The sequence below is a fragment of the Cervus canadensis genome, chromosome 14 (genome assembly GCF_019320065.1).
Source record: "Cervus canadensis isolate Bull #8, Minnesota chromosome 14, ASM1932006v1, whole genome shotgun sequence".
In the NCBI taxonomy this organism is placed as follows: domain Eukaryota; kingdom Metazoa; phylum Chordata; class Mammalia; order Artiodactyla; family Cervidae; genus Cervus; species Cervus canadensis.
The window spans coordinates 27,385,067-27,409,307 of record NC_057399.1 but is presented as its reverse complement, the minus strand read 5'-3'; the positions used below and the strand labels follow the sequence as shown (position 1 = coordinate 27,409,307).

General features: G+C 38.4%; 1 protein-coding gene across 3 annotated transcripts in view; it reads left to right on the top strand.

Moving 5' to 3' along the window:
• The window catches only part of PIP5K1B (phosphatidylinositol-4-phosphate 5-kinase type 1 beta), a 330,950-nt gene that overhangs the window by 215,959 nt on the left and 90,750 nt on the right, over window positions 1-24,241 (top strand). For all 3 annotated transcript variants that reach the window (XM_043487132.1, XM_043487131.1, XM_043487133.1), the window contains 4 exons: window positions 5,394-5,605; window positions 6,898-6,981; window positions 7,105-7,153; window positions 10,150-10,234. In XM_043487132.1, coding sequence (XP_043343067.1) covers window positions 5,394-5,605; window positions 6,898-6,981; window positions 7,105-7,153; window positions 10,150-10,234 — 430 coding nt within the window. The remainder of the gene's footprint in view (window positions 1-5,393; window positions 5,606-6,897; window positions 6,982-7,104; window positions 7,154-10,149; window positions 10,235-24,241) is intronic.

The following is a 24,241-nucleotide window of genomic DNA, read 5'->3' as shown; positions in this document are numbered from 1 at the left end:
AAATATACAGGACTGGAACTTAGGCATTAAGTTCAGAGTAAAGATAGCGTCTTAGGAATTGTCTGTGGACCAATGATAGTTGGAATCAACCCCTAAAATATTCTTAAATCTATCCATGTCTCCCTTGAGCTCCCCTGCTGCTATGTCATTCAAGTACTATCATTTCTTACCTGCTCTATTGCTACTTTCCCATAGTTAATAGTAGGTCACCATTTTGTGGGGTATCTCCACAGCACCCTTATTTTTCCTTCCAGGCCTTACTTCAACCTGTGGTGCAAAGCTTGTGTAATTTTGAGGATGGTGTAGTTGTCTGTTTTACTTACCCCCGAAGATCTGGCAACTTCCGTGGGGCCTGGCACAGACTAGACACTCAACTTATTTTTTCCAGGGTACTAAATGAATGTCACTATAGAAAAGTAGACACAGAGGAGTTGAAGAGAGAACTCTGGTGAATATTCTTAGTGCATAGAGGAAAATACTGGGAAAAACAAATAGGAAGGCAAAGAACCAAGAGAAGGTGGGCCTTATAGCTAAGATGAGTGGAGATTCCAGTGGGGGTGGTTTATCCTACGGGTGGTGGAGAGCAAGGGCAATAAGAAGAACCAGCATGTACTGGATACTTTCTATATGTCATGACTGTCCTAAGACTTCACATGGATGAACTAATATTCACACTAACTCTGTGAGATAGGTGTCCCTATTATTTCTATTTTATGAACGAGGATACCAGGCCCAAAGAGGTTACATACTGTGCTCAAAGACAAACCAGTGGGGGAGCCATGAGTTAAACCAGGCCACCTGGCCCTCAGGCATGGAGTCTTCCTCACCATGCAGTCATTCTGGCTCCATCTAGCTGAGGAGCAGAAAACAGTGTGCAGCGGGCTAAGGGCTATGGCACAGAGGACGGAAGAGGAAAAAGAACACCCCTCTTTCTGACCTTTGTCTGTGAAAAGAGCATAGCGGTGCCTGCTGTTCTAAGCTGTGACATCTCCAGTGTTAGGTCACCAAGTCTGCAGAGGTTGTAGGTGGATGAGAGCACCCCTGATGCAACGCCAGCCATGAGAGCCTAGAGGAGATGCTTTATCTTAGAAAACGTAGTTTTGAGCACGTCTTCAGGATAGTGTAGCAGCTACTTTGACGCTGGCTTTTTTTTTTTTTTAACCACATTCCAATATTATTACTGACTTAAAATAGTCCTTGAGAAAGAAGAGAAAAAATAATCTGGTTCTCAGGATAAAAAAAAACACTGTGGTATTTCAACTTACTTTCAGTTTTGCATATGTCTGTGAATCCTTCCTGCTTTCTCTTTTTCACAGGGGAGGGAGTAAGGTCTGGCCCAAGCTGGATGGGAAAGCACCTGTGTTTGCCTTGCAGCTGTTTTGCAAAGCAAATGCACAGGTACAGGATCCACCAGCAACAGTGAAGTCAGGCCAACATTCTGGGGAAAAAATGTGCACCTGAGTGACAGACTAGACTGGTGTCTGTTGTGTTGCAGGATGTTGCACCCTCTTAACACTCACATGTTAAGGTTCTGGCAGATTTATTGATTCCTTTCATTAACGATCTGGGAAGATATGAATAACAACTATTTTGTTCCTAATTGATGCAAATCTGTTGTGCACATGGCTAAAATCTGTTCCCTGAATTTTTCATTGCACAAGTTTGGGAACTTCATTTAAAATATGTGACTATATATTTATCTTTTTCTTTCTTAACATTTGTTATGGATGGTGACTTTCCCTAAGCCCAAATCCAACTATCATGCTCAGATTTCCACTCAATAGGAAGAGAATGTATCTTTTTTTTTTTTTTTAAGACTTTCACTTGGAAAGTAGAAACCTGGCCTCTTGAGGACAATCTGGACCCTTCAGGGATGCTGGCAATCCAATTAAAAAGTACAGAGAAATCTAATCTCTGTCTCAAATTTATTTATAGCTTTTTCTTAGTTAATTCTAAGTTTTGGCTTGTATTTTTTTTAATAAACCCAGCCTGATATTTGACCACATAAAGCATTGAAATTGCTTCTTGCTTTGTCCAGTAGTTAAAGTTGGACCACAGCCTGACTTCACATCACTTATAAAACACACATGTTCTCTGTGGCCTGTCCTTAAGCAAGAAAGGAGACTACAAGTACAGATAAAACAGTTGTTTGAAAAGTGCATTAAGCAATTATTGTAAGAAACTTTAAGAAAAATTATTGTATGAAGAAAGCTTGTTTATAAGCAGAATTAATACTTGGGTGCTTTGCAGAGAAAAATGAAACCAATATGATGGTGTCTAGGAGTGCCTTTCAGTTTTCACTCTGGAAGCCTGTGAGGGATGTGTACAACATTGTCCTGGAGACGGACTAGAATTTGCTCTTGAAGCCAGGTCACTGCTTTGGGGGAAACATTTCCCAGTGGGCACTTGGGGCTGTACCGAGCACAAGGCTGCGATTTTCACCCACTGAACACAGGACTGTTCCCTCAGGCAGATTGCGAGGCCGTTATTTTATAGCCCATTGACCAGAATTGCTGTGTCAGCAGACCTTTTCCTGTTGAACATCCACGCAGTGCTCCTGGGTACCATGAACCCAGAATTTCTGAAGGAACTGGACACACCAAAGGGATACTAGCAAGCAGGCTGGAAGTGCAGTCATATTTTTGTTGGCTTTTTATGAATGTCTGTTTTCAGAAGTATAACCCCAGGGTGTCTGCTTCCAGCTGACACCTCACATGTGAGCAATGAGTTGTAACCGTGATGCTAACTAACAATGAACTGAGCACTTTCTTTGTGTTAGGAATTTCTCTAAACACCTTACCTGCATTACTGTGTTTAGTTTTCACAAGCACCCTGTGTGGTAGCTAATGTTGTTGCCACCATTTTTACTGAGGAGGAAACTGAAGCCTGGGGAGGTGACATAATCTACCTAGGGTCACAGAGTTTGTGCACTGTATCCTGTGTGTCCCTCTCCAACATTCTTTCTAAGAAGGGACATACCAGCAGTGATACATGAGAGCAGGAAAACTGGTATCTCAGACAGTGATCATTGTGCAGGGTCACATTGTCTCCGGATAGGCACTATTCCCAAGCCTTTCTTTCAGGATGGTGGGGAATTGGAAAGGCTAAGATCCATCTATGCTTGTTTCTGTCTGAAGAAAGCATCCAGTGTCTGTTAGTGTTTTCTTTTAAGAGGTTGGGTCCTTGACAACCCTGATGCAGGCCTGTCTTCCCTAGCTCTGTATTGTATTCTAGAGGGGCAAGGCATGGGTGCGCCTCCACAGGGAACCAGCCAGTGGGTCTAAGGCTGCAGCGCTGGGTCAGTGGTGAGGAGCTTTTCCCGTCGCCCTTCCTTCTTCCTCCAGTCTTGGAGTCCCTCTTCCTCAGGTTGGGGAAACTGATTCCACTTTGCTGTCAGGCCACTCTGTGATATCCTGGCTTAGAAAGTTCCAGGGCCTATACTGCTTAAATAATAAGAGTCTACTCATCTCTTGCCTGCCTCCTCCTGAAAGTATTCAGCTCAGTTTACTGAAAGGTAAATGGTGAGCACTCAGGATTAAGTAATACTTCCAACCCACTTAAAGTTTCCTCATTGCCAACAAAGATACATAAGACCTAGGAATAACCATATTTTCCAAAGGCCATATGTGTCATAGTTCACAAAAATGAATAGTAAAAGTGAAAGTCACTCAGTCGTGTCCAACTCTTTGTGACCCCATGGACTATACAGTACATGGCATTCTCCAGGCCAGAATATTGGAGTGGGTAGCCTTTCCCTTCTCCAGGGGATCTTCCCAACCCAAGGACTGAACCCAGGTCTCCTCATTGCAGGTGGATTTTTTTTTACCAGCTGAGCTACAAGGGAAGCCCACAAAAAATAGTTCACAAAGCCTACCATTAAATGGCATCCAGTAAGTGGCAGCCACAAGTATTTGAATCCTCAGGCCTGACCCCTCTTTCTTGTTGTTTTAGTCATTCAGTCATGTCTGATTCTTTGTGACCCCATGGACTGTACCCCGCCAGGCTCCTGTGTCCATGGGATTTCCCAGGCACAAGATACTGGAGTGGGTTACCATTTCCTTCTCCAGGAGATCTTCCCAACCCAGGGCTCAAACCTGTGTCGCTTGTATTGGCAGACAGGTTTTTTTTTACCACTGGGCCACCAGGGAAGCCCCAACCACTCTTTAGTATGTCATAAGTGTCTGATCAAAAGCAGTTGACTCAGGGAGAAGGAGAGGTGTAAGATATACTGCATATATATTCAATCCCTGGTGAAACAAGTATCTATGGACTCTGTTCTCCAAAGGCATTTCCTAACTAGGGTACAGAGATACATTGTCATGTTGGTTCAAGGGTAGCTATTCGCCATCAGGCTGTTCTTTCTGGGCTGTTTTGATTTCCTGAGCAGCTTTGTGTGAGAAATGCCAAGTGTCAAAAATATCTGTTGTAGAGGAGAATCATAGACAAACCATTAGGAAAAAAAAACTTTATTGTATAATAGAGAATATCCAATTTTCCTGAACTCCCCCTGAACACTTCCTCAGTTGAAGGGTCCTGAGTACCAGACTTACCCATACTCAGGAGCCATGTGGCTGCCCACCTCACGTCTCGAGCATTTCTCCATTTTTTTCTTTTTCCTATCTCCTGTGTCTGGCTACATCCAGCTACTTGTAATTCCTTCTCTTCCCCACTGTTGGCTGAGTGGATAATTAAACAGTAAGTCCTGTTCTTTGTTGAGACCATACGTTTAAAAAAAGACTTCCTACAGGGAACCAAAGGTAACTTTGAAAGACAAGCTTTGAAAAGGAGGCCCCTGAGCTTTAGGAAGATGAAGGGTTTGAGAACGGATTTCAGGTAAAAGCCCATTCCAGCTGAGTCTTCACGCTCAGGAGGGCACAGGTTTTCAGAGACCATTGATTGTTGGTTTCTGTCCTCTACTACTTAAGATGCTGGAGTTGACTGCCTGGGTTCAGATCCCAGCAGTGCCACTTACGAGCTGTATGATACTGAACAAATATACTTTCTCTGTGTGTCTCAGTTTTTTTTTCATCTGTGAAACAGAGAAAATAATAGCACCTGGCTTAAAGAGTTGTGAGGACTGAATCAAAATGAACCACTTAGCACCTGGACTCACGGAAAATATTCAATAAATGCTTAGTAAAAAGTTCATGGACTGCTAAAGAAAAATGTACTTACTCTAGATTTGTATAAAAAGATCATCTTGGAACCATGGTGACAATGGTTACTGCACTTGACCTAATAATAACCTCCAATGTTTTTACTTTGATTTTTCCTGTCAGCCACCCCCTGGGAAGGAAGCAGGAGCTGCTTGTCTGCGTATCTCTCTGATCCTGGGCAGATGAGAATTATAAGCCAGTGGAGTGATGGGCCTCCTGGTTCTTTTTCTTACTCAGGTGCTGGAAAGCTTCAAGATCATGGACTATAGCCTTTTGCTGGGAATCCACATCTTGGACCATACCCTCAAAGAAAAAGAAGAGGAAATTTCTCAAAATGTGCCTGATGCTAAGCGGCCTGGGACGCAAAAGGTTCTCTACTCAACAGCAATGGAATCCATCCAGGGTCCAGGGAAATCAGGAGACGGAATCATCACAGAGAACCCAGACACGTAAGTGCACCCATCTGCCCACACAGTCCTTGATCATGGCAGCTGATGTCATTGGGTAATTAAATGCAATCATATTCCCTTCATGGTGGCTCTTTAGGAATAGATTCCTACCTGGCACTAAAATGGATCAAGCCAGCCTAATTTCCTCTCATCCACAGATAACTGGATGAATGGCAGTTTTTTTAGTCGTTATGCTTTCACCCACATGATTTCTCTTTTCACATGGCTCCATAATTTAACAATGGCTAAAAATGTTTTTATTCCTATTTACTACATATTCAAAACATCCTTCACAAACAGAGGGGATATACTTTGAATTTGAATAAGCATGCATTTAAGCAAATACTTGCTAGAAGTGATGTCTGCAATTTAGAACTTTTTATCTTTATTAAGAGGATTCTGTTGTCCTAGTCCTACATCCTGACAGATGTGATCACTTGCTTCAGCCAGATGTGCAGCATTAGTTTGCTTATTGACTAACAGAAACAGTTACAACCAAAGAAAATTATTGAATTGGTTGACTGTATCATGTGTATGTACTAGCCGAGCAAAAAGACTGAAAGAAAGAAATCATTTTCCTTGACTATAAGTGCCCGTCTTGTAAGCTTCTCCAACAGTGACTAAACCACAGACATATTTTACTTTTATGAAGGAAATTCATACATACTAAAGTTTTTAATCCTTCCTACAAATCCATCTAAATGTCCAATAATTGATTAAACAAGTTATTCTATGTCAGCATACTGAAGTACTACACAGCCATTAAAAGCACAGTAGCGTTGAATATGAAGAAATGTTCATCATTTAGCAAGTGAAAAATTCAGGTTATAAAACATGATAAGTAATAACATACAGATGAATAAATACAGAGGAAAGATGTTAATAGTAGTTATCTTTGCATCCTTGGAATGGATTCTTTATATATTTTTTCCTTTGTGCTCACCTATATTTTATTTGTAAATCTCACAATAAATATATAAAAGTATTGCATTTTTGATGAGCAGTACTTTTAAATACTTTAAAAATTCTTGCTCATGGCTTTAAAGTCAGAATAATTTTTTAATTGAATTCTTCCCATCCAACTCTTCAGAATTGACAACTATGGTATTATTCTTCTTCTTGGGAAGTACATCTTTCTTGATTCCCAGGAAGACTTTAGCTGAAGCCAAAAAAATAAAGATGAGAGTCCATGATTTTTAGAGACTAACCATTTTCATTTACAGTCTATTTATTAGAAATGATTTTTAACTTCCTGTTCATATAAAATGATTTCTCTTTTGCTCTGTTCACAGAATGGGAGGCATTCCAGCTAAAAGCCACAAGGGAGAAAAGCTGCTTTTATTTATGGGCATTATTGACATTCTGCAATCATATAGGTAAAAAATTTGCAGAAATAGTCTTTTATTATTTCAAAATAATTCAGTGAAAGGTTCTGAGAAGTCACCAAATGGGGTTGATTTTACATTCTTACTTTTATTTTTCTGTATGTTTACATTTAGGTTAATGAAGAAGTTGGAACATTCCTGGAAAGCTCTTGTTTATGATGGGGTGAGTGATTTATCATGCTCCTTGTTAAACTGGATTATTTTTCTGATTTCTCAGAGACCTCAAAGTATGTCTAGGAAGCTGTGTCACTTGAAAAAGAGAGGAAACAAAGATCTTTATAAACTCAGAATCTCAGGCTTAGCAAATAAGTTCAAATCTAAGAATAAAGACAACATAAATGTGAATGGCTCTTCAAATAGAGGCCATCCAGGTGGGTGAACAGGTAGAGGCCAGGAAAACAAAATGATGTCTTATTTTGATGTGCAATCTAAAGGACCCAATTAGGAGATGATGAGAAAAAGCAAAAGGCTTTTCATAGGCACTGGAAAGACCAGTAGGACAGTTGAAGTTCTCCCAAGACTAAGCTTAGAGGGGTTTGAACCTGAATTTGATGGTAGACAGCTATAGGCTGGAACCCTACATTTAAACCATGTTACTAACCATGTGACCCAGACACATTGCTTGCTTCCCATCTCTTAGTGTAATTTCCCATTTATAGCAGGAAGCTAGTAATAGTACATATACCTCAGAATATTTCCCTGGTGGCATAGTGGTAAAAAATTTACCTCCAAGTAGGAGAAGCAGGTTCAATTCCTGGGTTGGGAAGATCCTCTGGAGGAGGAAATGGCAACCCACTACAGTATTCTTGCCTGGAAAATTCCACAGACACAGGAGCCTGGCGGACTACAGTCCATGGGGTTGCAAAGTGTCTGACACAACTTAGTACATGCACTACTACAGTGCCTGCCTCATAGGCTGACGTGAGGGTTAAGTTAAATAATGCCCTTTGGTGTTCAACACAATGCATAACACATAATGAGGACATGGGAAGGGAAAACTTTTAAATTGTTTTGGATTTAAATATAACAAAGGTTGCCTGAAATGAGAATGTCTTTTGGACGCAGATATGGCATGACTGAAGAAAACAATTATCAAAGAGCAGTCTGTCTACACACACACACACAACTTCCTATCTAGAAGTTAAATTTGAACTTCCTGCTGCTTGACAGAACATTTATGGCCTCAGCCTCACTCAGTTAATAACTCAGAGTGACACTTCCAAAGATTGTATTGGTCAAAGATTTGCTCACATATTTTTTAAGATGTTAGCAGATGCTTTCCTTTGAAAAAAAGATAAATTATAGATGCTATTCTTCTCCGTTCCTGGAAAAAAACACTCGCTGTCTCAGTTCTGTGGAAGACTGGTAATAACCTCTCAGCATGTCAGATCTGCATTTTGTCCACAGGCTAAGGAAATGACCTTTGTCAAAATGCACTTTTAAACAACAGGTTCACAAGTTTGTTTCTGAGAATCAAACTTAGGCTTCTTATTCAGATCAAAGATTCTTTTTTAAGAAAAGGCCAAGAAGGAAGGTTAATTTTTTTTTCTTCTAGCTGAGAAAAGTACCAACTACATAATGCCTTGAACATGGAAGGGAGAGAGAGTAAACACTCACTTCATTTTCCTCCTGTTTATTGACAGTTTCAATTCCCTGTTACCAAATGAGACTTCTGCTCCAAATGGTCTCGTCCTCTATCAGTCAGATACTTCTAAGGAGCCCCTACCTTTGTTGAAATAAAATATGTCTTCTGTTTTTCAGTGTCCTTTTTGTTTTTTTTTTTTTTTAAGAAAATCTCTGTGCTGATTATATATTTATGTAATTATAAGCAATAATTAGGACTTTTTTTTTTTGTCTTTTTACAATTGTGCCTCTCCTTTAAACACAGTTTCCTCATACCAAAAAGAGCCGCAGTTTAACCTCTCATAGGAGGCAAGGGCTGACTCGATCATCTTACATCCTACGTATTTCTAAGTGACTGCACTTGTGACTCCATGTCCACTTTCAGCAGAAACTGACAGAACAATGGGGAGAGTGCATGTCAGGCCAGTGGGAAGTTTTCCATCACATCTGCAGGATCACGGATAGTCTAGAGAACATTATCACTTGGCAGAGGATTCCTCCATGATGTGTCCTTCATAAAACGCTGATTACAGAATTCTCTTATGCCTCATGTAACACCCAATTTCACAGATGAAAAGACTGAGGCACTGAGATACTGTCTTTACCCAGGATCACAGAGCTCTTTAAAATTAGAGCTAACATGAGAACCGGGTCTCTGGATTCTGGTCCAATGTGTATTTCTTCTTCCAAACCACTGCAGATGATATTATCTAAAGATAAATTTTTAGAAGTTTCCCTGTTGGAATTCATGAACCTCAAATCAAAATGGAACACTAAATAAGCAAATTTACTATTTTTAGGAATGTCTATCTCAGATAGCAAATAAATGACTACTCAACAAATATATGGAATTAGCTCCTTCATCTATCTTCTTTCCTGGACCTGTGATAAAATGCCCCCTCAATCCTAAAGACTCCTACCAAGCATGAGAGAATTGAGCTAATGATTTAATTCAATTCAACTGTATCTAAATAGTAGCTAATTGAACATAACAGGGGTCATCAGTCAGCCTTGTTTCCTAGGAATCTTCATGGTGTTTACATACCTTATTACTGGAAAGTGAAACCAGCAAACTTTTTCTCTCTATCTCAACCTTACATTGGGGTTGTTTTGCTTGTTTATGTCCCAGTTTTGTTCTGACTGAAAGTGATTATGTCTTTGTTCCAGATGACACTTGAGGCACTGGTTGCCTATATGTTAAAAAATGGAATTTAAAAGCCCCTCTTGGTGGACAGTGGATCAAGGATTAGCTGTTTGGGTTTATAAAGCAGAGTCTTTGCTATCTCAGCTCTGCCCTGCTTCATGATCTGTTTCACCATCAGTCTGGAATCTTTACTCAGATTGATCCTTATGCTTTTTGCCCCAGCCCGGCTCTTGTGCGCACAGCCCACAGGCATCACTCATGTCTGGCTCCTAACATCCACACCTTCTGGTTAAGGACTTTGGCTAACAGAGAGCCAGTTGCATAGAGCTTTCTTCTGGCTCGAAACAAACTGTGTGAGAGGTAAACCTGTGGTACCTGATTTATCTTTTCAGGACACTGTTTCGGTTCACAGACCCAGCTTTTATGCAGACAGATTTCTAAAGTTTATGAATTCCAGAGTTTTCAAGAAAATTCAAGGTAAGATTTTTATGTCTTTCTTTTTTTTTTTCACCTTTATCACTTACTGGCTGGTTTCACTTTGTAAGATTTTTTATTTATTTATTTTTTAATTGCCAAACCAGTTATTTTCTTTTTTTTTTAAATTTTACTTTACAATATTGTATTGGTTTTGCCATACATTGACTTGAATCCGCCATGGGTCTACATGTGTTCCCCATCCTGAACCCCCCTCCCACCTCCTTCTCCGTCCCATCCCTCTGGGTCATCCCAGTGCACCAGCCCCAAGGACCCTGTATCTTGCATCAAACCTGGACTGGCGATTCATTTCACATATGATAATTTACATGTTTCAATGCCATTCTCCCATATCATTCTGCCCTCACCCTCTCCCACAGAGTCCAAAAGACTGTTCAATACATCTGTGTCTCTTTTGCTGTCTCGCACACAGGGTTATCGTTACCATCATTCTAAATTCCATATATATGCGTTAGTATACTGTATTGGTGTTTTTCTTTCTGGCTTACTTCACTCTATATAATAGGCTCCAGTTTCATCCACCTCATTAGAACTGATTCAACTCTATTCTTTTTAATGGCTGAGTAATATTTCATTGTGTATATGTACCACAGCTTTCTTATCTATCCATCTGCTGATGGACATCTAGATTGCTTCCATGTCCTGGCTGTTGTAAATAGTGCTGCGATGAACATTGGAGTACATGTGTCTCTTTCAATTCTGGTTTCCTCAGTGTGTATGCCCAGCAGTGGGATTGCTGGGTCGTATGGGAGTTCTATTTCCAGTTTTTTAAGGAATCTCCGCGCTGTTCTCCATAGTGGCTGTACTAGTTTGCATTCCCACCAACAGTGTAAGGGGGTTCCCTTTTCTCCACACCCTCTCCAGCATTTATTGCTTGTAGACTTTTGGATAGCAGCCATTCTGACTGTAGTGAAATGGTACCTCATTGTGGTTTTGATTTGCATTTCTCTGATAATGAGTGATGTTGAGCATGTTTTCATGTGTTTGTTAGCCATCTGTAAGTCTTCTTTGGAGAAATGTCTGTTTAGTTCTTTGGCCGACTTTTTGACTGAGTCTTTTGTTTTTCTGGAATTGAGCTGCAGGAGTTGCCTGTATATTTTTGAGATTAAGTCTTTGTCAGTTGCTTCGTTTGCTATTATTTTCTTCCATTCTGAAGGCTGTCTTTTCACCTTGCTTATAGTTTCCTTTGTTGTGCAAAAGCTTTTAATTTTAATTAGGTCCCATTTGTTTATTTTTGCTTTTATTTCCAATATTCTGGGCGGTGGGTCATAGAGGATCCTGCTGTGATTTATGTCGGAGAGTGTTTTGCCTGTTTTCCTCTAGGAGTTTTATAGTTTCTAGTCTTACATTTAGATCTTTAATCCATTTTGAGTTTATTTTTGTGTATGGTGTTAGAAAGTGTTCTAGTTTCATTCTTTTACAAATGGTTGACCAATTTTCCCAGCACCACTTGTTAAAGATTGTCTTTTCTCCATTGTATATTCTTGCCTCCTTTGTCAAAGATAAGGTGTCCATAGGTACGTGGATTTATCTCTGAGCTTTCTATTTTGTTCCATTGATTTATATTTCTGTCTTTGTGCCAGTACCACACTGTCTTGATGACTGTCGCTTTGTAATATAGTGTGAAGTCAGGCAGGTTCATTCCTCCAGTTGCATTCTTGTCTCTCAAGATTGCTTTGGCTATTTGAGGTTTTTGTATTTCTATACAAATTGTGAAATTATTTGTTCTAGTTCTCTGAAAAATGCCAGAACTAGAACAAATTGGTAGCTTGATAGGGATTGCACTGAATCTATAGATTTCTTTGGGTAGTATCGTCATTTTCACTATATTGATTATTCTGATCCATGAACATGGTATATTTCTCCATCTATTTGTGTCCTCTTTGATTTCTTTTACCAGTGTGTTATAGTTTTCTATATATAGGTCTTGTTTCTTTAGGTAGGTATATTCCTAAGTATTTTATTCTTTTTGTTGCAATGGTGAATGGTATTGTTTCCTTAATTTCTCTGTCTGTTTTCTCATCGTTAGTGTATAGGAATGCAAGGGATTTCTGTGTGTTAATTTTATATCCTGCAACTTTACTATATTCATTGATTAGCTCTAGTAATTTTCTGGTGGAGTCTTTAGGGTTTTCTATGTAGAGGATCATCTCATCTGCAAACAGTGAGAGTTTCCTTCTTCTTTTCCAATCTGGATTCCTTTTATTTATTTTTCTGCTCTGATTGCTGTGGCCAAAACTTCCAAAACTATGTTGAATAGTAGTGGTGAGAGTGGCACCCTTGCCTTGTTCCTGACTTTCGGGGAAATGCTTTCAATTTTTCACCATTGAGGATGATGTTTGCTGAGGGTTTGTCATATATAGCTTTTATTATTTGAGGTATGTTCCTTCTATTCCTGCTTTCTGGAGGGTTTTTATCATAAATGGATGTTGAATTTTGTCAAAGGTTTTCTCTGCATCTATTGAGATAATCATATGGTTTTTATTTTTTTATTGAAAGAGTTTGAACTATTTATCTCCCCAAAGCAGTAATCAGTAATTGTAGTTAAGTATCTTAGCTAGGTGCTTATTGATGCCATAATCATTAGAGTCCAATTTTATGCTGGAAAAAATTATAAACTGTATAATATATTGGCTAAATACATTATGATATAATTAAATAATGGGATAATATGAAACCAAAATGATGTATTAAAAGCACATTTAGTCCTCATAGCTTCATTCACATGTATATAGTTATTGCCCTGCATACCTAAATGGGCAAAAAAATTCTGGTGGGGTATACCCAGAGGAAGCGGGTGGAGAGGGAGGTGGGAGGGGGGATCGGGATTGGGAATACATGTAAATCCATGGCTGATTCATATCAATGTATGACAAAACCCACTGGAAAAAAAAATAAAAAAAAAATAACCGTAAAATAAATAAATAAATAAATAAAAATGTAGTTAGTCTTATGGAATATTCTCCAGAATAGACCATATGTGAGTCCTCAAAATATATTTCAATAGATTTTAAAAGATTGAAGTCATGCAAAGTGTCTTTTCTGATCACAACAGAATAAATAAAGAGCAAAAACTAGAAAATTCACAAATATGTGAAAATTAACACATGCTCACATATTCAGAAATGTGTGAAAATTAAACAAACAACTACCAATGGGTCAAAGAAAAAAGCACAGAGAAATTAGAAAAAACTTAAAGATAAATGGAAATGAAAATATGCATTCCAAAAAATTATCAGTTCAGTTGCTCAGTCATGTCTGACTCTGTGCAGCCCCATGCACTGCAGCATGCCAGGCTTCCCTGTCCATCACCAACTCCCAGAGCTTACTCAAACTCCTGTCCATTGAGTTGGTAATGCCATCCAACCATCTCATCCTCTGTCATCCCCTTCTCCTCCTGCCTTCAATCTTTCCCAGCATCGGTCTTTTCCAATGAGTCAGTTCTTCGCATCAGGTGGTCAAAGTTTTGGAGTTTCAGTGTCAGCATCAGTTCTTCCAATGAGTATTCAGGACTGATTTCCTTTAGGATGGACTGGTTGGATCTCCTTGCAGTCCAAGGGACTCTCAAGAGTCTTTTCCAACACCACAGTTCAAAAGCATCAATTCTTCGGAGCTCAGCTTTCTTTATAGGCCAGTTCTCACATCCACACATGACTACTGGAAAAACCATAGCTTTGACTAGACAGACCTTTGTTGGCAAAGTAATGTCTCTGCTTTTTAATATGGTGTCTAGGTTTGTCATGGCTTTTCTTCCAAGGGGTGTCTTTTAATGTCATGGCTGCAGTCACCATCTACAGTGAGTTTGGAGCCCAAGAAAATAAACTCTGCGCTGTTTCCATTGTCTCCCCATCTATTTGCCATGAAGTGATGGGACTGGATGCCATGATCTTAGTTTTTTTTGAGTGCTGAATTTTAAGCCAGCTTTTTCGCTTTCCAAAAACTTATATGATGCTGCAAAGTCAGTGCTGGCAGGGAAATATATAGCTATAGATGCCTACATTCAAAAAGAAGAAAGATCACAAATCAGTACCCTAACTTTAAACTATAAGGAATTAAAAAAGGAAGAACAGACTAAACCCAAAGATAGCAATGGTTGTGTGATATTTTCTTTTTCTTTACATCAATATTTATTAAATTTTCTATAACAGGTGTGTATAATTTATGTATAAATGTTTTTAACTATGTTAAAAGAAAAAAAATATTGTTCCTTATGTTATCATTTAGGTATTTTGTGGTCCAATTTCATAACAATTTAAAGTGAAAGTCACTCAGTCATGTCTGACTGTTTGCGACTCCATGGACTATACAGTGCATGGAATTCTCCAGACCAGAATACTGGAGTGGATAGCCATTCCCTTTTCCAGGAGATCTTCCCAACCCAAGGATTGAATCCAGGTCTCCCACATTGCAGGCGGATTCTATACCAGCTGAGGTACAAGGGAAGCCCCATAACAATTTAGCCATACACAAAAAGCTGAAAAAGTGGAAAATTCGTATTTTTTATTTATATAAGACAGATTTTTTAATAATATTTATTGGAGTTTTTTGTTAAGGAAAGTGAAGCACTTTCTTTTTTAAGGCTTTTTCCTCCTAATGTTACATATAGCATTCACATAATGTTACATATAGCATTCACATAATGTTACATATAACATTATGTAAGTTTAAGGTATAATGATGTGATGATGTTACATATAACATTTACATGTTACATATAGCATTTTCCCATAATGTTACATATAACATTATGTAAATTTAAGGTATAAAATGTGATGATATGATACGTATATATATTGCAAAATGATTATCACAGTTAGGTTACTTTGTACCTTCACCATCCTATATAATTACCAATTATGATTGTGTATGTGTATCATGAGACTATTTAAGACCTACCCTCTTAGCAACTTTCCAGTGAATAAGACAGAATTCTTAACTATAGTCACCATGCTGTATATTAGATTTCTAAGACTTATTCATCTTACGAAATGCAAGTTGGTGCCCTTTGACCAATATATCCCCATCTCACCTACCTGTCAGCCCCAAGTAACAATTCTTCTACTCTCTGTGTCTATGAGTTCAACTTCTTTAGCACATGTAAATGAAATCATACAGTATTTGTCTCTTTCTGGCTTATTTCACTTAACATAATGCTGCCATGGTCCATCTATATTGTCACAAGTGACAGGATTTCCTAATTTTTAACAGCTGAATAATATTCTTATATGTGTCACTTTTTTTATCCACTCATCTGTCGGTGGACATTTGGGTTGTTTTCATGTCTTGGCTATTGGGAATAAGGCCTCACATACATGGAAATGCAGATATCTCTTTGAGATGGTGATTTCATTTCCTTCAGATACATGCCCAGAAGTGGGGACTGCTAGATCATATAATAGTTCTATTTTTAACTTTTTGAGGTGTCTCTATACTGTTTCCATAGTGGCTGATCAATTTACATTCCCACCAACAGTGTACCAGGGTTCCCTTTTCTCCATATCCTGGCAATGATTGTTATTTGTTGTATTTTTTTATAATAGCCATTCTGACAGGTATTAGGTGATTATGGTTTTGATTTGCATTTCCATAATGATTGGTAATGTTACATATCTTTTCATGCACCTGTTGGCCATCTGTATGTTTTCTTTGAAAAATGTCTATTCAGGACATTTTTTTTGCCCACTTTTAAATCAGATTATTTGATTTTTTGCTATTGGATTGTATGAGTTCTTTATATACTGTGAATATTAACCCCTTATTTGAAACATGGTTTGCAGATATTTTCTCCCATTCTGTAGGCTGCCTCTTCATTTTATTGATTGTTTCTTTTATAAATGCTTTTTAATTTAAGGTAGTCCCACTTGTTTATTTTGCTTTTGTTGCTCATGCTTTTTTGTGTGATATCCAAAAAGTTATTCCCAAGACCATTGTCAAGGAATTTTTCCCTATGTTTTCTTATGCTATTGTTAGTCTCAGGTCTTATATTTAAGTCTTTAACCTGAGCCGTTCCAATGTAAAAATATTAGAAAATGCAAAAGAATGCCAAGAAAACTGTGAAAATTATTTGATATCCCACTACCCAGAGATATCCACAACAAATATTTTTTCCTCCAGTTTTATTGAGCTATAGTCAACATATAATACTGTTTAAGATGTGCAGCATGCTGATTTGACTTTCATACATCATGAAATGTTTATTACAATAGTTTGTTGTTGTTTAGTTACTACGTTGTGTCTGATTCTTTGTGACTCCATGGACTGTAGCCCACAAGGCTCCTCTGTCTGTGGGATTTCCCAGGTGAGAATACTGGAGTGGGTTGCTATTTCCTTCTCCAGGGAATCTTCCCAACCGAGGGATCGAACTTGTGTCTCCTGCTTGGTAGGTGGATTCTTTACCACTGAGCCACCTAAACAGCCGTTATCTCAGCTAGGTATAAAATTAAAGACAGGGAAAAAAATTTTCCTCGTGATGATAAATCCTAGGATTTACTCTGTCAACATCTTTCCTATGTAACATACAGCAGTGTTAATCACACTAATCATATTGTACATTGCATCCCTAGTACTTATTTACCTTATAACTAAAAGTTTATCCCTGGAAGGTTTTTTTAAATGTATTTATTTTTAATTGGAGGATAATTGCTTTATAATATTGTGTTGATTTCTGCCATACATCAACATGAATCAGCCATGGGTATACATATGTTCCCTCCTCCTTCCACCTCCCTACCACCCCATCCCACCCCTCTAGATTGTCATAGAGCCCTGGTTTGAGTTCACCGTGTCATATAGCAATTTCCCACTGGTTATCTCTTTTACATATGGTAGTGTATATGTCTCCATGCTGCTCTCTCCATTCGTCCTACCCTTTCCTTCTCACCCCCACAACCGGTTCCATAAGTCTGTTCTCTTTGTCTATGTCTCCATTGCTGCCCTGCAAATGAATAGGTTCATCAGTACCATCTTTCTAGAATCAATTTCTACGCATTAATATACAATACTTGTTTTTCTCTTTCTAAGTTACTTCACTCTGTGTAATAGGCTCTAAGTTCATCCACCTCATTAGCCCTGACTCAAATGTGTTCCTTTTTATGGCTGAGTAATATTCCATTGTATATATGCACCCCAGCTTCTTTATCCACTTGTTTGTTGATTGACATCTAGTTTGCTTCCATGTCCTAGATATTGTAAATAGTGCTTCTGTGAACATTGGGGTACATGTGTCTTTTTCAGTTATGATTTTATGATTTTCTCAGGGTAGATGCCTAGAAGTGAGGCTGTTCAGTCATGTGATAGCTTTTTATTCCTAGTTTTTTAAGGAATCTCCTGTCTTCCATAGTAGGTATATCAATTTACATTCCCACCAACAGTGCAAGAGGGTTCCCTTTTCTCCACATCCTCTCCAGCATTTATTATTTGTATATTTTTTGATGATGATCATTCTGACTGGTTTGAGGTGATATCTCATTGTAGTTTGGATTTGCATTTCTGTAATTAGTTATGCCAAAGCCTTTGACTGTGTGGATCACAATAAACTGTGGAAAATTCTGAAAGAGATGGGAATACCAGACCACCTGACCTGCCTCCTGAGAAATCTGTATGCAGGTCAGGAAGTAACAGTTAGAAATGGACATGGAACAACAGACTGGTTCCAAATAGGAAAAGGAGTACATCAAGGCTGTATATTGTCACCCTGCTTATTTGACTTATATGCAGAGTACATCATGAGAAATGCTGGGCTGGATGAAGCACAAGCTGGAATCAAGATTGCCGGGAGAAATATCAATAACCTCAGATATGCAGATGACACCACCCTTATGGCAGAAAGTGAAGAAGAACTAAAGAGCCTCTTGATGAAAGTGAAAGAGAAGAGTGAAAAAGTTGGCTTAAAATTCAACATTCAGAAAACTAAGATCATGTCATCCGGTCCCATCACTTCATGGCAAATAGATTGGAAAACAATGGTTGACTTTATTTTTCTGGGCTCCAAAATCACTGCAGATGGTGATTGCAACCATGAAATTAAACGACACTTATTCCTTGGAAGGAAAGTTATGACCAACCTAGACAGCATATTAAAAAGCAGAGACATTACTAACAAAGGTCTGTCTAGTCAAGGTTATGATTTTTCCAGTAGTCATGTATGGATGTGAGTTGGATTGTAAAGAAAGCTGAGAGCTGAAGAATTGAACTCTGGTGTTGGAGAAGACTGTTGAGAGTCCCTTGGACTGCAAGGAGATCCAGCCAGTCCATCCTAAAGGAAATCAGTCCTGGGTGTCATTGGAAAGACTGATGTTGAAGCTGAAACTCCAACACTTTGGCCACCTGATGCAAGGAGCTGACTCATTTGAAAAGATCCTGATGTTGGGAAAGATTGAAGGCAGGAGGAGAAGGGGAGGACAGAGGGTGAGATGGTTAGATGGCATCACCGACTCAATGGACATGAATTTGGGTAAACTCCAGGAGTTGGTGATGGACAGGGAGGCCTGGCGTGCTGCGGTTCATGGGGTCGCAAAGAGTCGGACACCACTGAGCGACTGAACTGAACTGAACTGAATGAGTGATGTTGAGCACCTTTTCATGTGTTTATTAGCCATCTGTAGATCTTCTTTGGAGTAATGTCTATTTAGATCTTTTGCCCACTCATTTTTTTTTAAAGATCATCATAAAAAAAATCATCATATAGTCCAGTTGTTTTTAAATATGAATGCTCATTAGAAACGTATCTGGAGTCCTGGAGAAAAAAAGCAACGCCTGGGCATTTATATTTTTCAAAAAATTTCAAGATAATTCTGACATGCATCTACATTTTAAAAAGTGATTGCAGGTATTTCTAATAAATCATGGTTTTGGTGATACTGAGTTCTATTATTTTGCTGAATTGACCAATCATGGATATAATGGTATTAAATGAATAATAATTATATAATCAGAATAGTGAAAGATGTTTATCACTTTTCATAATCAATAGTCAAACAAAAACTGAAAGATAATGACAATGACAAACTATAATGGGAACATGATTAATTTAACTATGAAATAATTACATACAATTTGGGGGGTCAAGCAGTGTAACATGTTAAGTGGAAATACATACATGCACGTGTTTTCTTCGGCCCAGCCAGTCTGTGTCTTTTGGTGCATTTAATCTATTTACATTTAAGGTAATTATCGATATGTATGATCCTATTATCATTCTCTTAATTGTTTTGGGTTTATTTTCTGTAGGTCTTTTCCTTCTCTTATGTCTCCTAACTAGAGAAGTTCCTTTAGCATTTGTTGTAAAGCTGGTTTGGTGGTACTGAATTCTCTTAACTTTTGCTTGTCTGGAAAGCTTTTTATTTCACCATCAAATCTGAAGCAGAGTCTTGCTGAGTAGAGTATTCTTGGTTATAGGTTCTTCCCTTTCATCACTTTAAATATATCATGCCATTTCCTTCTGGCTTGTAGAGTTTCCATTGAGAGATCAGCTGATAGCCTGATGGGAGTTCCCTTGTGTGTTATTTGTCATTGTTCCCTTGTTTTCCCTTGTCGCTCACTCGGACATGACTGAGCAACTGAACTGACTTTTTCACTCTCCTCTTTTACTTTCATCAAGAGGCTCTTTAGTTCTTCTTTGCTTTCTGCCATAAGGGTGATCTCATCTGCATATCTGAGGTTATTGAAATTTCTCCTGGGAATCTTGATTACAGCTTCTGCTTCATCCAGTCTGGCATTTCACATGATTGTATTCTGCGCATAAGTTAAATAAGCAGGGTGAGAGTATACAGCCTTGACGTACTTCTCTCCCAATTTGGAACCAGTCTGTTGTTCCATGTCCAATTCTAACTGTTGCTTCTTGACCTGTATACAGATTTCTCAGGAGACAGGTAAGGTGGTCTGGTATTCCCATCTCTTTCCGAATTTTCCACAGTTTGTTGTTATCCACAGTCAAAGGCTTTGGCGTAATCAATAAAGTAGATGTCTTTCTGGAACTCTCTTGCTTTTTTGATGATCCAGTGGATGTTGGCAATTTGATCTCTGGTTCCTCTGCCTTTTCTAAATCTAGTTGAACATCTGGAAATTCACAGCTCACATACTGTTGAGCATTACTTTGCTAGTGTGTGAGATGAGTGCAATTGTGTGGTAGTTTCAACATACTTTGGCATTGTCTTTCTTTGGGATTGGAATGAAAACTGACCTTTTCCAGGGAGGGACTGATGATGGGGAAAACTGGGTCTTTCTATGGCAGGCTGGGCCTTGCTCAGTGAAGCTTTAATCCAGTTATCTGCTGATGGGTGGGGTTGCACTCCCTTGCAGTTGTTTGCCCTGAGGTGACCCAGCCCTGGGGTCTACAGGCTAGTTAATGGAGAACTCCAAGAGAGTTTGTGCCAAGGGGGACCTTCCTGGCTTGATGCTGCCAGTGCCCCCATCCCTGTGGGTGAGCCCCTGCCAGCCCTTGCCACCACAGGAGACCCTCCAACACTGGCAGGTAGTTTTGGTTCGGTCGCCTGTGAGGTCACTGCTCCTTCCCTCTGAGTCTTGGTGCACACAAGATTTTGACTGTACCTCCAAGACTGTAGTCTCTGTTTCCCCCAGTGCTGTGGAAGTCCTGTAATCAAATTCCGCTGGCCTTCAAGGCCAGATTCACTGGGGATTCCCAGTCCCTTTGTCAGATCCCTAGGCTGGGAAGCCTGACATGGGGTTCTGAACTTTCAGAACAGTGGAAAAACTTCTTTGGTATTATTGTTCTCCATTTTGCAGTTTACCCACCTGGCAAGTATAGGATGTTAGTTTATCATGATTGCACCTCTCCTACAGTTTCTCTGTGGTTTTTTCTTTGTCTTTGGATATGGGGTCTTTTTTTGGTGGGTTCCAGCATCCTCCTGTCAATGGTTGTTCAAAATCTAGTTGCAATTCTGGTGTTCTGGCAGGCAGAGATGAGTGAACGTCCTTCTACTCCACCTTCTTGAACTGAAAGGTTGCCCACTTTTCAGTTGGGTTGTTTGTTTTTCTGGTATTGACTTGCATAAGCTACTTGTGTATTTTTGGAAATTAAGCCTTTGTTGTTTCACTTGCTAGTATTTTCTCCCATTCTGAGAGTTGTCTTTTTTTTTTTTTTTAATGAGAGTTGTCTTTTCACTTTGTTTATAGTTTCCTTTGCAGTGCAAAAGCTTTTAAGTTTAATTAGGTCCACTTGTTTATTTTTGTTTTACTTCCATTACTCTAGGAGGTGGGGTCATAGAGGATCTTGCTGTGATTTATGTCATAGGGTGTTCTACCTATATTTTTCTCTAAGAGCTTTAAAGTTTCTGGTCTCATATTTAGGTCTTTAATCCATTTTGAGTTTCTCTTTTAATATGGTGTTAAGAAGTGTTCTAATTTCATTCTTTTACACTCAGCTGTCCAGTTTTCCCAGCACCACTGATTGAAGAGACTGTCTTTGCCCCACTGTCTATTTTTACCTCCTTTGTCAAAGATAATGTGCCCATAGGTGCATGGGTTTATCTCTAGGCTTTCCATCTTGTTCCATTGGTCTATATTTCTGTTTTTGTGGCAGTACCATACTGTCTTGATGACTGTAGCTTTGTAGTATAGTCTCAAATCAGGAAGATTGAGTCCTCCAGCTCCATTCTTCCTTCTCAAGCTTGCTGTGGATATTCAGGGTCTTTTATGTGTCCGTACGAACTGTGAAATTTTTTGCTAGTTCTGTGAAAAATGCCATTGGTAATTTGATAGGGATCACATTGAATCTGTAGACTGTGTTTTGTAGTATAGTCATTTTCCCAATATTGATTCTTCCAACCGAGGAGCATGGAATATCTCTCCATCTATTTATGTCATCTTAGATTTCTTTCATCAGTGTCTTATAGTTTTCTGTATACAGTTCTTTTGTCTCCTTAGGTGGGTCTGTTCCTAGGTATTTTATTCTTTTTCCCTGGAAGTTTGGACTGCCTTCATCTAATTCCCCCTCCCCCCAACCTCACCCCCAGTCTCTGATAGCCACAGATCTGATCTCTCTTTTTACAAGTTTGTTTTTGAAGTATAATTGATCCACAAAACTATATTAGTTCCTGTTATGCAACATAGAGATTTGATATTTTTATATATTTCAAACTGATAATCACAATAAGTCTCCTTAAAATATGTCACAATGCAAAGATATCACATAATTACTGACTATTCCCCACACTGTACATTTCATACCTGTGACTCATTTATTTTGCAACCAGAAGTTTATACCTCTTAATCTTTCTCACCTATTTGCCCCACCACTACCACTACCTGCAATATCCATATTTATCTTTCTTTGTCTGACTTATTTCACTTAGCATAATACCCTCTCAATCTATCCATGAGGTCACAAATGGCAAGATTTCATTCTTTTTTATGGATGAGTAATATTCCTGTGTGTGTGGGAGAGAGAGAGAAAAAGAGATCTTTATCCATTCATCTGTTGATAGGTGTGCACATAGGTTGCTTCCATATTTTGACTGATGTAAATAATGCTACAATGAACATAAAGGTGCATATATCCTTTCTAATTAGTGCTTTGTTTTCTTTGGATGAATATCCAACAGTGAAATTGTTGGATATGGTAGTTCTGTTTTTAACTTTTTGAGGAATCCCCATACTGTTTTCCATAGTGGCTGATCATTTTACCTTCCCACCAACAATACCTAAGGGTTCCCTTTTTTCCATATCTTCACCAACACTTGTTATTTGTTGTCTTTCTGATAATGGCCATTCCGGTTGGCAGCTGTATGTCATCTTTGGAAAAATTTCTGTTCAGATCTTCCACACTAATATTTTGAACATACTTCCTACCCATCTTTATATCTGTACTTTGTGTATTTATACAAAAGTCGTAGCACAGTGGTGTACAGTTTTATGTCTATGTCCTCTGTTTTTTACATGAGTAGTTTCCCATATCATTGTATATTGAACAAAGAAGCTGTTTAAAATTATGATACAACATTAAAATTATATGAGTATGCCATAATCTATTTAATGATTCTGTCATTATTGGGCATTTACATTATTTCTCCCTTTTCTAATTAGTATTTTTATGAGCATCATTTTAGATAAATATTGTTTCCAAGCTTATGATTATTTCTTTAGGATAGATTCCAAGAGAAGTACCTAGTGTTTAAAATGCACATTATTGCACAGAATGATTATGCCGTTCTAGACTTCCACAAGTGCCTATATTCTTCTAGCCTTTAGCCAGAATTATTCTTTTTTAATTATGCTACTCTGATAAGGAAAAAATGTTATCTGGTTGTTTTATTTTGCATGTGTTAAGTACTGGTGAAGTTCAACCATTATTCATGTTTATTAGCCATTTTAGTTCCTTTGAGAATTGAACTTCAAAATATTTGCTCATTTATATTAGTGTTTACTATTTATCCAAGTGATTTGTGTGAACTCTACATACTAAATATATCAGTCCCTTTTTCTAAACCTTATTTCATTCTAAGAAAAACTTTTATTTCACATTTGACCGTCTCACTGGTATTTTAAAATTGGTCTAAAATTGAGACCACTACAAATTAAATTCTCTGATTGTCTTTTCTGCCTAAGATAGAGTGTAACATAGTATTTATTCAGCCTGAAATCCTGTGTGAACACCAACTTGTGGTTCAAATTTTCTGCCTCTCTTCACCCTTTGCTGTGGTTAAAAACATGCATTTATTTGTGGCCCCTGGTAGATTTATGGAGGAGATAGTCCTTGGGACCCCAGCTTCAGTGAGTCTCCTCCATGAGATTCTCCATCTTCAGAGCTTTTGCTTTCTTAGCAGTGTATAAATTCATGGTACAGTCAGTGGCATCCTCAATTCCATGACATATGGTGTGAGTTGTGAATCTTTCTAATCTGTATAGTTTATCGGGTTTTTAATATTACAGATCTTTTACTCCTCAGGTGATCAGATCTATTTTTTTCCCCATTTTGATCTCTACGTTTTACAACATCTTTATTCAGATATAATTCACATACTGGGAGAGTCA